The sequence below is a fragment of the Nymphaea colorata genome, chromosome 1, assembly GCF_008831285.2.
Source record: "Nymphaea colorata isolate Beijing-Zhang1983 chromosome 1, ASM883128v2, whole genome shotgun sequence".
NCBI lineage: Eukaryota > Viridiplantae > Streptophyta > Magnoliopsida > Nymphaeales > Nymphaeaceae > Nymphaea > Nymphaea colorata.
Genome location: NC_045138.2, coordinates 17,749,650 through 17,767,174, shown reverse-complemented (window position 1 = coordinate 17,767,174; position 17,525 = coordinate 17,749,650). Strand labels below are relative to the sequence as shown.

The 17,525-nt window shown below is 36.3% G+C and overlaps 1 protein-coding gene and 2 long non-coding RNA genes across 4 annotated transcripts; 1 reads left to right on the top strand and 2 right to left on the bottom strand.

Annotated features, from left to right (window-relative positions):
- The first annotated feature begins 822 nt into the window (after positions 1-822).
- On the top strand, positions 823-4,926 carry LOC116245594 (uncharacterized). Of its 2 annotated transcripts, none has more exons than XR_004170551.2 (5): positions 823-1,536; positions 3,959-4,009; positions 4,616-4,668; positions 4,752-4,796; positions 4,886-4,926. It is a non-coding gene; the product is annotated as an uncharacterized LOC116245594 (long non-coding RNA). The 2 variants fall into 2 exon arrangements; XR_004170550.2 differs by having other exon boundaries at positions 1,404-1,536; positions 3,895-4,009.
- A 232-nt stretch (positions 4,927-5,158) lies between these two features.
- On the bottom strand, positions 5,159-12,502 carry LOC116245606 (uncharacterized). Its single transcript, XR_004170557.2, has 3 exons — positions 5,994-12,502; positions 5,816-5,891; positions 5,159-5,704 (listed from the first exon to the last, which is right to left on the bottom strand). It is a non-coding gene; the product is annotated as an uncharacterized LOC116245606 (long non-coding RNA).
- A 225-nt stretch (positions 12,503-12,727) lies between these two features.
- Positions 12,728-16,258, bottom strand: LOC116245582 (uncharacterized). Its single transcript, XM_031617059.2, has 3 exons — positions 16,076-16,258; positions 14,690-15,122; positions 12,728-14,488 (listed from the first exon to the last, which is right to left on the bottom strand). Exons 2-3 carry the CDS (start codon positions 15,092-15,094, stop codon positions 13,673-13,675), a joined length of 1,221 nt encoding a protein of 406 aa, XP_031472919.1. The 5' UTR covers positions 15,095-15,122; positions 16,076-16,258; the 3' UTR covers positions 12,728-13,672.
- Positions 16,259-17,525: the final 1,267 nt, after the last annotated feature.

The following is a 17,525-nucleotide window of genomic DNA, read 5'->3' as shown; positions in this document are numbered from 1 at the left end:
AAAATAATAATAATAATAAAAGCCGTATGATAATGCTATTTTAACGGTCAACCTGCGTTGTTGTGTGTACTGAGAGAGAGAGCTGCCCAACGTGGACAGCAATAATGTTAGTGGATTTAGTTGTCAGTATACGCATAAAAATTGGAGACACTTTCATCTCAAGTCCATTCCTTGATTTATATTTCCTGAAATGAGCCGCATTTTAAGGAAATTACTTTTTGAACCTGAGGCCCCGTCTTGTCAATAGATACAATTTTTTTAATAAATTACCATATGGTACTCATTAAATAAAAAGATGGGCCTGAGGTCTGACTTCAGTGTGCGTGCTTTTTCCCTTTTTTGTAAGGACTCACTTCTTAAACAGTAGTTTGAAAAGATCATGATTCATCTTACGTGTTAAAAATCATAGATTTAAGATCGAATGAAAAGAAAAAGTGTGATGGATCTGAAATAAAAATAAAAAACATAGATTTAAGATCGAATGAAAAGAAAAAACCGGATCATGTTGAATCCATGGTTCTGAAATAAAAAAATTATTAGAATAGGTCAAAGATATTTTTTAAATACAAAACTCGATCGCCTTTGATCTACTTTAAGTGAGCATGCTCAACCAATAAAGAAAACGGCATTGAAACCCACTTGAAGCGGACACCCTGCATACAACCTGCTGTGACTTTAGGCCGCTTTTCCGAATTAGATAAAATGACAAGCCCAAGTTGAAAATAAGAGAAGAGCTTGGGGTGTGTGTCGTAAAGAAACCAAAGAAAGGTTCTGCCGCCTTTTTGCGCCCTGGTCTTTTCTTTATTGCGCTTTCCCCTCCTCCTCCTTTTATCCAACTCCCGCAAAAAATTCCTCACCTTTTCTCGCACGCTTTTTTCTCATTTCACCTCAATCGCGTCTCTTTTTCCTTCTCTTCCGCCATTGTCGCTCTTCTCGCCCTTTCTGAAGATCTCAGAATCTCCGCCGTCTCTCTCTTTCCTGCGCCTCTCCTCCCTTTTCCGATAGTTGATCTTCTTTTTCTTTTTGTTTTTCTTTAATATAGTCTTTATTATTCTTTTGTTGCCACTGGTGTCGGGGCATTCACATTCCTTCTGTTGAGACCGTCGTCTGTTTTGCAAAAACTTAGTTCGGTTGTCTTTTATTACTGCTTAATCTCTTGCCTTGTCTTTTAAATAATTATGGTGTTGGTTTTCTGATATACAACGGAGAAGTTCTTTTCATATTTCTTTTGATCTTTCTGGAGGGAACTTCAAGGGGAGTCCTCTGTTTTTCATGGAATCATCTGGCGGGTCTTGAGAATAAGGGTCTTCTTCATGAGTCAATGAATTCCCACCTTCGGATTTTTTAGTTTTTCTCCTTTGCTTTTTGCCTTCTTTTTTCCAAATCTTTTGTAGATACTAGGGTTGGGAGATGCAGACAGCAGATGTTGAGTTGCGGGTAGAAGCTTCAGCTTTACTCGAGGTGGCGGATGCACGGGGGAGGCACCGGATTCAAGCCGAGTTGAAGAGGCTGGAGCAAGAGGCGCGGTTTCTCGAGGTTAGTTTTTAGTCTTGTGTCTTAGGTTGGATCCATCTTTTGCTTCTTGTTTTTCACACTCACTTTGAATTCCTGTGTGCCCGCGTCCTTTCTTTTTGGGGATACAGATTGAAGATGAAGGGTCGCAGCTTTAGGTTAAATCGTTGCTAGACCACGAAATATTGGAAAAATTTTACATAAAGAATTGTGTCTAAATGAAATGTTGGTTAGATCCCGGTTTTAATATGTTGACTGCAATGTGAGCGTATGATTGCTCTGCAATCAAGATTCAACGAGACGAAGATGACTCTTCAGCTTCACTAGGCCTGATGCGATAGAAGGAGCTTCAAGCTTTTCTTTTCTTTTCTTTTCTTTTCAGTAGAATGTATAAAATTTAAGTTTCCATTGGTTGCAATTTAACAGGTCCACTTATCATATCAGACGGACAAGTTTCATTTTGACCAGTAATCAATTGTTCAAATAACCAATTAGAAACTACATTCTCTTACTATTCGTAGATTGGTAGCATTGCTACATGAAGGGTTGGTCAGCATAGTTAGAGAGATACCATATAATAGATTTTTGTGAGTTTGTGAAGTTCTAGTTTCCAAAGAACTTTTTAGTGAATGTGAGTGCATGGTCTTTGGAAACACCTTTCTTACACTGAAATAGATAGGATTATGTCAAGGCCTGAAAATTTCTAATAAAGAAACTTTGATATGATCTATTTATGACGTTAGAGTTGCCTCCATCATTACAAGCAAGACAATTTAGGTGTTTCTTTCCCCACTACCCCAATATTAATTAGAAAGTTCTCCAGGTTTTATCCATAACCAGAATAAATTCAGCTACATAAGTAGCTTCCTGCAGGTAGCCTGAACTACATTAGGCAATGAACAAAAGAACCTATAAATGTGTGCATGAGGATGCTCATGTATACATGTAGAGAATATGAGATGCAACTGATAGTTGTTAGATATTTATGAGAAGTAGTCACCGACGACTTGTTATTTCATTAGGTTATTATCCACAGAATGGATAATGGTTAATGGAGCTATTCTTCATGTATGAGACTTGAGAATGGTTGATCTGTAGAAATCACAGTCTGCAAGATGATGAATCCATGAATAGACCTATATGCGTGCATGTGTGAACAAGCGGCTGGAATAAAATTCATCCATTAGTGCATTTCTGCTTTTGGAAACATGGTGACACATGCAATTTTGGTAGATATTGCCATTTTATCTGACTTAGAGATTCAGGCATCTAAAGTGCATATTAGCGTGAATCACTTCTTTTTTAGATCATTTTAGATGACAATGAAAGCATGTGTTCTTAGGAATTCTGTCTATTTTTGGTGCTGCACCAGATGCAAAATTGATGAAGAAGCTTGTGCTGTGCAAAATTCACTCGAGCAAAAAATATTGTTTGAGAATCATGGCCAGTGAATTTCTATGTTCATGATTATGTTCACTTTTTCCCCTTAAATTCAACCCATTAAGTTCACTTTCCTCCACGGTAATGTGTTGCTTCACCGCACTGTTGCATATGACTAACTCTTCTAGGTAGATCCCAGGTCCACTAACATATAAAGGATAACAGTTCAGCACACAACCAGAGTCAAAAATTAGTTATGGAAAATAATGTGTAGAGTATAAGCAAGAGAACACTAATAGAAATGTGGAGTGTGACACTTGTGAGGCATGGAGGAAGGATGTTGTCTGTGATAAAGAAATGAAAGTGAATTAGTAAATGACATGAAACTCAGTAATTGATGTTGAAAAGTTCTCCAGAGAAGTGCATGAGCCATTAGAGTCCTTCAGGTATTTGTGTGAACCATGTCCAACGTTTAATTTCTGCAAGCTTATGACCCTGATACAAGTTTAGGATGAAGGACCTGATTTTTAAGCTGGAGCTATGAAACAGCCCATAGATAATGGTTAAAGCTGCATATAGTGCGTGTTGCCTGCAGTTGTTTGAAGATGTAGAACTGTGCTGTCTTTTATAGATTACATGAGGTGTTCATAAGACATAGGAGCGCACATGCATATGATGACAATCCTTTTGTTACAGTGAGATTTGGCAGGGTTTGCAAAGATGCAGTAGAATATCAGTGGCTTTGTTATGCATGATCTGTTTATAAGATATTTTGCCTTTTCAGATAGGATTTTTCACATTTATGTCATGTAAAGTTTATATATTTGTTTCTCCCTCCATCATCACATGGGCAATTTTTAGTCATGCAGATCTCTTTCTTTGAGTATACTCTGCTAAGAAATTCCTAAATGGAGATTCTTGGAAATCGAATTAGTAAAAATACCAGCATGCAAATAATGGTGTTGGACGTATATATTTGGCTAACCATTATGCCTGATATAGACTTCATTTGGGTGATTTGTGACGTGGATAAAATGGTCTTCAATTTGAGACTCATCTGTACCAGGGATGCTCGATAGCAGTACAGGAGGGACATTGTTGTGACTTGCAAACATCGGTATGAGGTCTTCCATGTTACCTAGGATATTCATATTTCATCTGAATGCTACTCAGATAGCATTGTTGTGATTTATAAACATCAATACTTGCACTTTTATGATTGACTCAAATGACATTATTGTCATCTGTAAACATCGGTATTCGGTACATGCACTTCTATGATAATGGACCACATACAGCTGAGCACGTTAACTTACCAATTACCATTTTTCTTTGGAAAAGGGGCGGTTAAGTTAAATTATTTCGATCATGGTATTGCACAATGAAGGATCTACACCTTGTCTGGACGTGCTTTATTTGCATTTCGTGTGATTCAGTGAAGCTGCCGCTTGGAAATTCATTACCAGCGTGATTTAAGCTGCACATTTTGCCCCCATATTATTCCACAATTAACAATTGCAAGGGTCAAATTTTGTTGTTCACTTGATGTTGTTCCTCACGGTTTCTTCTCAATCCCTTCTGTTGAACAATATGCAATCGATCGGTCATTGTACTCGAGAACTAGTGCTTGTCAATTCCCGCTGTTGGACAATGCTCTAGAATTATTCGTACTCTTTTGTTTCAAATGTTGAAAGTTAGCTTACTGCCGGTTTTTCTTCTTCAGAAAGAAATGGAAGAGCTAGCTAAGACGGATAAAGTTTCCATCGCATGTCAAGAGTACGTATCCTTTGTGCTTTTTTCACATGTACATCTACAATCCTCATATCTCCTAAAACGTATAGTTGTTTTTTTCTCTTCAGGTTGCTGCTTTACGTAAAAGCGAAACCAGACCCTTTTCTCCCTATGTAAGAATGTTGCTCTGCGGCCTTTTATCATTTTCTCCCCTCCAGCCTCAGAACGTCCTACTGACTTGTTTGTTGATCATGTCATGCAGAACAGTTGGACCTGCGAACCCAGCTTGGGACCGTTGGTTTGAAGGGCCCCAAGATTCACAAGGTTGCAGATGCTGGATACTTTGAAGATACTTGAACACGTTATAGGATTTCCATTTTTTCCTCACCTCAGAGAAGTTGCCCGTTGACGATGCCCTCCTTTCCATTTTACTTGTAAAGACATTGGAAAGAAAAATGTTTCAGCCATTGTATGAAATTCCATTCGTGTATTTCTGAAGCTATTACAAACTAGAAAATGTAGTTGGAGGCTCATATCAGAATACGAAATCAAAAATCAATTAATCACAAAATGGTTTGATACAACAATCTGATATATATTCTGTTCCAAAAGGACTTTTTGACAGCCACCGGTTAAAAGCAAAAACAAAAAAAAAAGGCGATGCAGACGGTGATGTCATTGCTTTCTCCATCAGCGCACTCCAGCAAGATGATCAACGGACGCCGCAGAACGAGATTATCACTGTGTGATTGTGCGTCTTTCGGATTTTGCTGCTTGCAAAATTGACCACCGTGTCGAGCACACGACAATGCCAAGTTGACAGGAACTGCTGTCGGCTAATGATCCGTGGTAGGCAGCGGGCCACGTCTGTGAAATACTTCCACAGAGTGTTACATCGAACATACTTGAATGTAGGAAAGACTCTGCTTTAAATGTTATATGCACAGCCATCTACCCCGTTTCCTCGTTCAGAAATCAGTATAATTCGGAATTCAGATTCTTGAACAATGTGTTCTCCCATACCATGCATCTGTTGATGCCATTTCGATGGGCCACCTTATACCACGTTATCCATGAAGTTCTGAATCAATTTTTTGCAGAGAATGACTATTGGAAAGAAAAATTCTTGCCAGAAAAAGAGACTGCACCTCAAGAGATTACAAAAAAAAGATTCAAGGAGCAAAATAACCACCATTCAGAACATGTAGAAAAAATGACCAGTGCTTGCTTTCCAAAATAGAGCAAGTTGTTCAGCCACTCCTTCCACTCTGCATATAAAAAATAAACAGGAGAAGGTGAGAACTTGTTTGAAGCTTATAAACAATTTGATGTTGCCAAGATCGAAAAACTCGTTGTGTCATTATCAATACCACCATAAAGGTAGAACCCATTCTGTTACAAGTTCCCAGGATCCAAACAAGGCCTTTTTCCAATATATGGCAACTGCATATTACAGACTTGAAACGTCCACCTGCAAATATTAAACTGAAGGTTTTTATGCTACCTAAAAGTATGCTATCGTATCGAGGATTTGAACAGAAGCTTGGCTATTGGTTATAAATTTTAGCTCCAGCTACACGTGCACCGGATGCTTCAGTGGTAGTAGACATGAGGCGAGGACACTGAATTCCCATGTCCTCGTGATAAATAATGGTGCATTTAGAAATCTTAACGGTGCGTTTAGAAATCTGAGGAACATGGGTAAATAATGGAGTAAAGAAAGTTTCTGTCAGAACCTCAACAGTAAGAAGTAACAGCATAGTGCTTTTAGCATACATGAATAGAAGTAAAATACTAGAGGGATTCATTGCCAAAGGTTAGCAGGCACACAACATGCGTATAGTAAATTGAGGATATATATTTACCCTGAATTTGGTTTATGGCAAGATCATTAATTGTCTATCTACTTGCAATTACAAGGATATCAGCATCAGAAACAAAAAGGAGAATAACAGAGCAAAAACTGATCCAGAAGGCTCAAGCAGAAAGAAAAAGGGCCGAGAGAACATGGATCTCATTAAATATGTTTAACAAAAAAGACTGCTTCAAGAAGAATGAAGTTTGGAGATGGTCAAAGGTTCAACTGATTATGAGGAAGTCAAACAAAGTAGATAATCCACCTCATTACATCATTATTAGCGAACTGGAGAGGAAGACAACAGCACAGGATAAATGGAAAAGAATGTCCAAATTTTCTAGAATGTGAGGAAATCCATTCATCTTATGCAAGTAACACATACATAGATAAACGGACACAAAAGTAAAATTACTGTCCAGATGGAGCAAGCACACCTAAAGGCTAAAAATGTATTGGGAAAAATAAGTAACCAAAAAAATAGAAAAGAGGACAACTTCTTCCTGCAGAAAGGATCCAATCAGAAAAGGTCATGAGACTATCTCCCAGCGATTCCGATTGGAGGGATCCAATCAGAGAAAACATGTCAAAGAATACTTGAGTCCAGTCCTGGTTTTTGTTTTCACCAGTGTCGCTTTTCAGTGACAGGCACAACAGCTCGAAGAAAACTCGTTGGAAAGAACCATATATGAAACACAAGTCAAGCAAAAATTTTTGATGGGATAATGAAAGATATAAGGCTCAGCTAATTGCAAATGACTTCAACCAGAAGCATCAAAAACTTGCATTTAGTAGATGATGTCATCAGCATATAATCATATATTTCTCTTTTTCAATGGTCAAATGCTGATTTAACTGGGGAGATAAGCTTTCAACAATCTGTCTAGATATAACTATTTCCAGGAAAGCAACAAGCCAAAAACTACATCTCCCACCTATACTTATGGAGAAAGTCTAATGCTATCAAGCTCCTATGAATAAAGCACTTGCTTCATGACCTTGTTAACTTGCATACCAGTTCACTATATTCTGTTGCAATCAAAGTATGACAGTAACAGATGCTAATACAATATTTCATGAAAAAAGGGGATATAAATCAGTGTTATCCATATTGTACCACACAGGCCCGTGTCATACGACATGTATCATATAGGTTAAAGAAACCTATACAATACACCACCAATATACTCTTCTTAAGTATATCGGTGATGTGTTGACCAAAACTTACGATATGGCTGCCGTGTCAGACAATACGGCCGATACACCCCTTAACTTATGATATGGGGCTAGGGCATTTTTTTTTCATTTTGTCTAATTTTTTGTTTTACAACTTGCTGCCCTCCCACATTTCAAACACTTCTAGAGCTTTGGAGGGGGAGCCTTTGTAGGTTTTTGAGAGAACTTGCTCAAATGAGTGATAATCAAATTGAAAGAGAATACAGCCAGTTTGAAGGAAGATTTATGTGTGGAGACCGATATGTATTGATTAATGATCAACATGGATTCATGATATTCACAAACATATTTTCAGTTATTATTTTGGCAGAAAAGAATTATATGTTGTGATGTGAACACGCTTTATACTTATTAAGTTATTTTGAATGTGTTGTTACTTGTTAACATATTATGGCTCATGAATGGTGAATCTTGTGTGATCAGTTTTTTATATAGAACACATTTGTCATTATTTTTCTGAATTTTGATCAATTTTTCTCCATTCTTCTATTTTTTATAAATTAAAAGATAATTTTAAGATTTACGATACGTTACAATATGGCATATATGTCAGCCTGACCAATACGCAATACAGTATGCCTTTTACAACGATGATATAAATCCTAATGTTATCATTTGTGAAGGAAAACATGGAAAAGAAAAAAAATAAAATGTTAACTCCATGTTATAAAATGTAAACCATTAGTGTCATCTCCTCATCCAGACTAGAGAGTCAAAACAAAGCCTAATGAAGGGAGGACGTATTTGGACCAAGTTATACCTGTTCAGAGTACATGTATAATTTGACGTAGTCAACACCAAACCTCCAACAACAATTGCCATTTCAAATACATTGTGAATTATATATCCGATACTATGTACACATCTATATTTGGTTTGTGATCTTATAATGTTCTGTATACTACTTCATCAATGTGTGAAGTCAAAACATACGGTATGCTCTAACATGGTGCAATCAAATGTCAATGTTTGGCCGTGAGGATTTCCCACTTTAATCAAGCATTGTTTCATTAACATGACATACGAGAGGACAGGCATGGATATATTTTGGACAAATCACTTCTTTATATTTTTCTTCATACCACAGACATTTATCAATAAATGCTTGTCATAATGCCTTAAAAAACTAAAACCTATCACTACTGACATTTATGCCAATAAATGCCTGTTATAAGTCCTTCAAAAACTAAAATTTATCAAACACCAAGCTTATGTCTCCAAGCAAAGTACAATGACATAGCAGAACTGGAAAAAAAGTATGTGGATCTTATAAAAAATGTGCTCAGAAAGTTGGGCAGTAGTAACTCACAAACACAAATAACATGGATTAACTTGTTAATTCTTTATTGGTAAAAAACTGCAAATGCAAGGACTCAAAATTGAGACCCATGGCAGGAGTGTTGAGTAGTATATTTTTCCAATCACTCATGATTATCAGAATCTTTTGAAGAGACATGCATTGCCAACTATTTGTCAAAACCATTGAGACATGGTGATCTGCAACACCCAGAGTTGAAGCAAGGAAGAAACTGTAAAGCATAAGTGTTTTAAAAAGAATAAAAATTGAACAAACAGAAAACCTATTTATGAGCAAATAAGCAATAGCATAAAAATGCTAACACTATTATATATAGAGGGAGACACACGCAGATTCACAGAATTACAATGGCCAATCAGCTACTTGCATGTATGCCTATATAAGTTTGTAGTTGTGCACAATTGCTAGCAATTAAAGATGCAAAAAACCTGTGCACACTGCACAGAAAATATGTTATGACCCAAAGAAAGATAAAGTATATGTTCCAAAACATGTAATCCTCCTTGTAAAAGGATAAGGATTTGAATAAAGCATATCCAAAGGACTTATAAAATATGAATAAGGTAGCGATACAAGTTATTCAAGCAAGGGCAACATGGATATACACCCACCAAAAGACACCTTAGTTAATAACTTAATAATCAAGATATTCAAAAAGTGCAGGATCAAATTCCAGAAAATTGTATCATTATTAGGAAGTCCAAAAGGCTAACTAGAATATCTAACTAATGTATGTTAAGCTCAAGTGTGTACGCACACAAACATAAACTTTCTACAAAAATTGCTCAAGTTTAGGAGGATAACAAAAACCCGCTTCAGTTTGGATGGGACCTTTTTCCAATTTAATCACCTGTTTCTTATGTAATCCAGGCCAATGTTATTAGATGTGCACGCATCACATGGTGATGGGTGTGCATATAGCGCATCATCCCCATAAGCACATCGCATCATGGAGGTGATGGCAGAGCACCAGATGCGTGCGTATCACAGTTCATGCCTGATGCGGAGCATCAGCACACATCAGGCACAAACACTTTTTTATGTTTTAATGTTTTTTAATGCTTAAATATTTTTTAAAACATTTTAATGGTTTATTTCTTTGATATTGCTGTGAAATTAGTTTGCAGCAACAGCATGCCATATCTTTTGGACAGGTCTGTATTTGTTTATTTTTTAGATTTTTTAATTACAAAAGTAATATAAATTTTTAAATTAATTCTGAAAACAAAAGTAATAAACGTTAACCCATATGCACCTTATTGGCAAAGGACAAATAAAATGTTAAGTAAACATATAACATGTCAAAAAAAAGGTTAGAATGAAAAAAAGAAAAAAGAAAACAAAAGGTTTAAGAAAAAATAAAAAAAAATAAAAAAGGTTTAGAACAATAAGGCTAAGCTAAGCTCAACATACATAAACATAAACATGTAGCTAAGTCCCTCTATGCATGCATTAGCTTAAAAAAAAAGGTTTTTGTGAAGGAAATGTTAATGGCTGCTTAACTTTTTTGAAGTTAATTTTTAAATAATAATGGATCCAACAACTGAGTTATATGTCAATTATATATCTAGAAAAGCCATATACACAGGGCAAAAGACTTCTAAATATCTTTTCATTGGGGCGAATGAAAGGAGTATACCACTTGAGCATGAACCAAAGCCCACACCCACCGCGTTTATCTAGGAAAGGGCTTTGATCCTCAACACATGCTAATATATTGATTCCACCGGATTAGTCTATGGGGGTGACAACCATACTATATATCGATATATTTTGTTTTTCATGTTTTCTACTTTTGAGTTTCGACATTCTTTTTGAGTATTATAAACGTGATATTTTTTTTATCCTGATGTTTATGCATCATTATACATCATTGCGCTACGCGTCGTTTCACAGGCCTACTGCATTGCTTCACCTTCGCATCAATGCACTTAACAATATTGATCCACATAGTTAAAAGAGAAATATGTGTGCTTTTGTAATATTATATATATATATATATATATATATATATATAAGAGAGAGAGAGAGAGAGGCTCAGAGAGTGATGGGTCTCCCCTAATTTTTGGTGAGCCTCAAAGGTCCCAAGCTACAAGACAATTATATCGCCTATTATCATAATTACCTTTCTTGGGTACTTGGAAAATTTTTTTGAAGTTCTTTAATTTTTTCTTGAGAAAAATCAAAAAAGGAAATTAAAGAAAACAAATAAACAATAATTAAAATTTATGAAATTATTGATTTTTATTAGTTTATTAACTTTAAAAATTGATAATAATTAAAAATAGTTTTTAAAAGCAAAAAATGAAAACACATACTGAGCCTATAAAAAACAATTTCTAATTTCTTACAAAATACTGATAAAAAATGCATTTAATATACGTATGAAAATGAAAAGAAATTCTATGATATCATGATATTTTAAAATATTGCTGATATTTATGATGATTTTGCTTAATCTGGTGACATAGATAGATTCAACACAACTAACTTGTTAAAATTCAAGCTCTGATCACGCTTTCAAAAATAAATTTATTACTTCTTGAGACACAGAGTTCGTGAGCATTTGATCTTTTATGTCCTTGATCTTCCATATTACAAAATAAAAATGATTAATTGTTATTTGTTAAAAACCTTTGAAAATTACATCCATTGAATTGCTTACTATCTTATAAACTTATCAGAGATGGCTTTGGAGCAAGGACCATGCGAGAACATAACACTTGGGGCACACCATCCAAGCATTCCATATAGAAAAACTGCAAGGTATTTACAAACACAGAGATATGGGTGCATGTCTATTGATCCACTCCTCTCACCGCGCAGTAAGAAAAGAGGGAGAAAAATATATATCAAGAGAAGCTGCCCATGAGAAACGTCTAACAAATAACACCCATGAAAGAAAGATGCCTATCAATTTTGTTGTGAGACAACAGCTACAGATACCCAATGATGGAGGCCAGCATGTATATGAAATAGCAAAAAAAACATAAAGTCAACTCATATGAATGGGTGATGGATGACTTCAAGCTGTAACATGGAATAACAGGGAGACTCGACCACTGCCTGCTTCTCCACAAGTTGGACAACAACTTTAAGGCACCTACACATAAGCCAACCATTGACTAGCAGGAGAAGCAGATACATCAATAACATGGTCAATTATTCTATTAGAAGATATCAATATTCCCCACGAAATCAGTTCAGTATAAGAAGTGAACAATGAAGAAGCATAGGCACTGGCTTAAAGATTATGAATATCAACAAGTACTATTCTTTATGGCTCTTTCGTGAATTCATCAATCATCATAGTGTCCAAGTTTCCAGAATAATTGGTAATTGCTGGTTTCTGTTGCTTATGGTTATGATATGCCATCTGAACTTGCACAACACAAATTTGAATATCACGAATAAAAGCCTGGCGGAGAAAGCGAAAACTTGTTAAATAAGTTGCACAACCACATATAGTCCACTTACCAGAAAGAGCAGGGAATAGAGCTAAGTGTGATATCCCCCACATCAACAATGCCCTTTCTGTTCAGCTGCACATCCACGTGGTGTGCTAAACATAGAACCTTTCCTACTATGCCACAAAGATACCGAAAATTGTGTAAGACCCACAAGTGAAAGACCAACTAAAAATTGATATGCATGAATCTAATACACATGTTGAATATGCAGAAATATTTGAAAAAACTCAATTAAGCAATGAACCAGTTAGAGTCACTTATCTGAAACTAATAAAAATTCAAGCGGTTTTAATTTTCTTTTGGTGCATATGTTGTTTGTGTGTGTGGAAGCGAGAGAGAGAGAGAGAGAGAGAGAGAGAGAGGCTTGGGTGGTTTTCCAATACACACACTGATGCATAGATATGCACATTTATATTCTCAAAGCTTACATATTCTTAGAACATTCTCTTTGCACATCTGCCGCATGCACAGAGAGTCCTTATGGTCATCAGTGTACTTTCATGTTCCTCGTGTTAATATTGATTGGACCAATGTCCAAAATGATACATCAGCTTGTGCAGTGTAATTCTGGTCGAGATGGACCACGCAGAAGATCCAAATGCTACACCATGAAAAGATCGTAGCAACCATGAGCAGGTGGATTTTTGACAATTATTTGTTTTAATTAAAGCTTCCAGATGGCAAAGGCCAAAATCAACGAAATGTGTTGCCATCTTAGTCAAACTGATGTTTAAGCTGACCGATTACCAAAACCTTAATGCAAATAGTTCAGATGTAAATGTTAACAACACAAATAACCCCTTTGATTTGAAATATATTACATGGGTCCTGAATAGAAGTAAAACAGACCAAATCTTTTCATATTCATTCACATTAGTGCAATCAGCACCATGTAATAATTGAGGAAGGCTTAAAGACGCGATGAAAGAACGAGAGGCACAAGACAATAGAGAAATATAATGTCACATAATGAAAGAACAAAACCCAGAAAAAAGAATAGTAAATAGAGAACATAAACTTTTGAAATGATACTAGAGAACAATTTTATTGAAGAGCACAAGCACTAGTTTTTCCTTTTCTTTTTACATCATCGCTGCAATGGCACTTTCCACCATTGCAAGGAAAGAATTTACAAGCAAAATTGATGCTCAACCCCTAGCCATCATCTAGTCAACAATGAGAAGTTAAAATGTTTCTGAGCTGAGACAAATGTTCATCATTTGAAATGTTAAGGGAGAGGCGAAGATCTGTCAGGATAGCTTCCTGATCCCAATTCAAGGGACCAGAAGCATAAAATGCCCGCAATGTAGAACAATATGCACCCAGCTCTAACTCATGAACGTTTACTGCTAGTTCTTTCTTAGAAGCACCCAAATATTTTTTCCCAGTATGGGACTCACAAGTAGATGTAGCATCATTTTCATCGTCACTTTCTACAGATTTTCTAATGCCCATTCTCGATCTATTGTAGGCACGACATAGTAAATTATCACTGCTACAGCTAGCAACAGAGGAACACCTACTCTCTTCAGAAGCATTCACAGGTTCAGCAAAAGAGGAAGGAGAATAACCATTCAAGTCTTCCCTTGCTACATTTATTATGTAAGAACCGGGTGTTTGTCCATTAAGGGAAGTATGCAAATGTTTTTCAACCACATGTGTTTCCACAAAAGAAACAGCATCTACCTTTTTAGGCAGTGGAGGCAACATATTTGGGACAGGCCCTTTGCATGATCCCACCCTTTCAGTTCTTCTCATCTTCCTTTTATGCAAGGCATGGCCATTTGCCTTATCATGCCAAGGCTCAGGAACAGAACCTCGAACTCTTTTTGACTTCTTAGAGGGTGGGTTAATGATATCCCCAGCAAAATTATCGCCGACACATTCTTGACTTATAGATCCTTTTCTTGAGTGAGTTTTGAATCCCATAACATATTTTTCATCAATATGCATCCTTCTTCCGTCTGAATATTTCATGCTGCCATCCTGCATTATAAAAGGTAGAAATTAATTAGTTGGGTATTTTACATTTACAAATGAAGGCTGAAGCTATGTGCATCCATCTTAAATTTCACACTCAAATGAAGAAGTGTAAATCGATAAAGAAATATGAGAACTGTGGACAGAGCAGCCATAAGCAAGACCAAAAAAAAAGAAACAAAACAAAGATGGGAAAAATGAAAGTACCTTCCCCAAAGAAGACCATTTTCTGTCATTCCACATCTGTGGAATCCGGATTTTTGATTTATGGATTTTTGTGCCTTCACCTGAGCTTCCAAATCTAACAAGAAACCACTCTCTTGAAAGCACGTTGATAATTTCCACTACTCGCCAACAAAGACCATCAGACACTTCCACCATATATCCAGCCATCAAACTCCCTCCACCCCCAAGACAAGGAGCCTGCAATGGCCTCAGATCCTCAACGTCTACAGCATTCACAATCCTATTCCCATCGCTATTAACCAGTTGCTCATATCTGACACAGCATGTATGACCATATGTTGAAATGATCTTTGCAGACCACCAAGAGCCAAATGCCAACTCGTCTTTCCTCCACACCTCAACGATGTCACCTTCATTGAATTCCATGGTTCTAAACAAATCCGATCTATATTTTCTGAAAATAACAAAGCACTAGTTAGTTTTTAATTTGCAGGATGAATATGCAATGGAAAAAATTGCAATGCTACAACCAGAGATTATTTTTAATCTTCAAACAAGTAAACCAAGTATGAACAATTTCCATGACTTCTGTACAGATGCTAATGGGGGCTAGAACCGGTCCCAACACCAAAGAAAAATTTGCTGTTGGCAAATTTGAGAACATAAACATCAAAGTCCTTGAGAACACCAAAATCCCAATGCGAGTGCCAATATCACAAGAGCTAGCTCATAAGATTAGTGCTCACAAGCCTAATCTGTTACCGTCGTCAAAAAATTAAAACCAATCAAAGCTAATTTTCTCGAGAGAAATAAAGGACAGTTTTTCTGCGTACAAGTAAAAAAATAATCTACAAAAAGTTTCCCATGTCGATAATAAATATGCAACAAACAAGATCATAGCCACAAACTTAGACTTGACACAGACAAAAAAAAAAAACAAAAGAGTCCACGACACAAATTATTGATAAAAGAAATAAAGAGATATGACTCCTAATCGCGACAAAACGACATAAAAAAAACTTCCGCTAATCTTATAGGAACTCATGTCGATCGGCTCTTAAAAATCAAAACGCAACAAACAACGAACTTAACAAATTAATCTAGTATCAACCAAAGACATTAAAATTCACTTTCATAGAAGAAGCTCCGTAAATTCACCCAAAACCCCATATCTTAGCCCCAAAATCCTCGCCATTTTCAAGGAAACCCTTTCGGACCACTCGTAATCTACCGTAACGACATGAGTGAACTCAAGAAACAAACTGAAACTCGACAAAATTCATCCTCTCGTGCTACTAATCACAATCAACCAAAGAAAAAAGGAGGAACCACTAAACACATCGAACAAGTCGACAGACAAAACAAAACAAAACAACACTCAATCGAGAGAGATAGAGATGGAGATACCTGATCAGGGCGGCAGGAAGCAGAGAAGATCGAACGTCGAAACAATCCGAAGATGAGGAAGTTAACCTAACCCTAACCCCGTTCCCTCTTGAAGGCGTGTCGCCCAAAATAGACGACGTTTTACAGCAGAGACTTCTATTACGTGACGAAGGCTCCTAATTTTGATCAGCCCCTTCTTTCCTGCTTCCCTTTTCAACCCAAATGGGGCGTCCGACTTTACCGGGGCACTGTATAGCGGATAGGGATCCACTATAATTGGATTTAGACTTCACACCGGATTATCAGCCCCAATCTGGATCCAATTTCGAATGAATAACATAGGTTCTGAAATAGTGATTGGATTCAGTTTGGTTTTTGGTTTTGCATTTGAGTCCGACCATTGCCTGATGCTAATCTGTCTGAACTCGGATCTTGAATCTTTTATTGTGTAAAGGAAGTCGCTTCTGAATCCAGACCTGAATTTACCAGATCCAATTAGTGAATGAATTTACAGAGCCAAGGAGCCACCAACGACGTCATGTCTCAAATGCAAAAGCAGATCTGACCCGAGATCCGATATTTCTTGAGGTGGATTTGAGAGCATATTTAATCCAAAGTCAGAGCCTCAGATCCGATCTCAAATCCATATACATAGATATATACAAAATTATAATCTTTTATAACAGCTTTTGGCTTCCTGGTATTTCAAAAATCTGATTTCCCCTTACTTGGAAGAGCTGAGTGTTTTTGATAAACCATGGAATTAAAAATAGTAATAATAATAATAATGTGATTATTATCTTATTGCGCTTGCATTTGGAATCCGGATGAATATGTGACACTTGGAAATCTCGCCATATCTATCCCGGTAAACAAGGAGGTCGAGATCATCTATATCTACCACAAATGATTCAGATTCAGATAAACATTTGCAGTAAAAAACTACACCATAAATTATGGCTAATGCTCATGTGACGATTGTTTTTTGGCAATATATTTTTACTTTTTAACCTGGCAACATTCAACACTCACATTTGATAAGTGAATTTTTACTTTTTTTTTTTAATTAAATATTTTCCGTTGAATGTTCAATACAAAAAGAGATAAATTTAACAAAAAATTTAAGTTCTTTGGTTTGCAAAATCTCCCATCACCTGGGTATTTATAATAATAAAATTGCAAATGGGGGGTCATGGGCTTGGGATTCATTTAATGGTCATTTTAAAACTTGGAAGCTGAACGGTTGTACCTTCTTAACGAAAAAAAAAAAAACCTTATGAACATGTATAAATATTTTGAGTCAATTACGTAGTGAATAAAACGTTATTTTTCAACTCAGTTATTAAATGGGATAGGAAAATGTAGCTGACGTTGCGATATGTAAGTTCCTTCGCGTGCTGAAAAACATATATTTAACTCAATAAAAATATATTTTACTAAATCTAAATTCATAAAACCTAACTGCTATACG

Excerpts from the sequence above, each read along its gene's own strand:
- LOC116245582 (XM_031617059.2), bottom strand. The coding sequence starts at position 15,094 with ATGGAATTCAATGAAGGTGACATCGTTGAGGTGTGGAGGAAAGACGAG. Across the intron at positions 14,489-14,689 it reads AATGGTCTTCTTTGGGGAAG|GATGGCAGCATGAAATATTC; the intron begins GTACTTTCATTT and ends TTTATAATGCAG.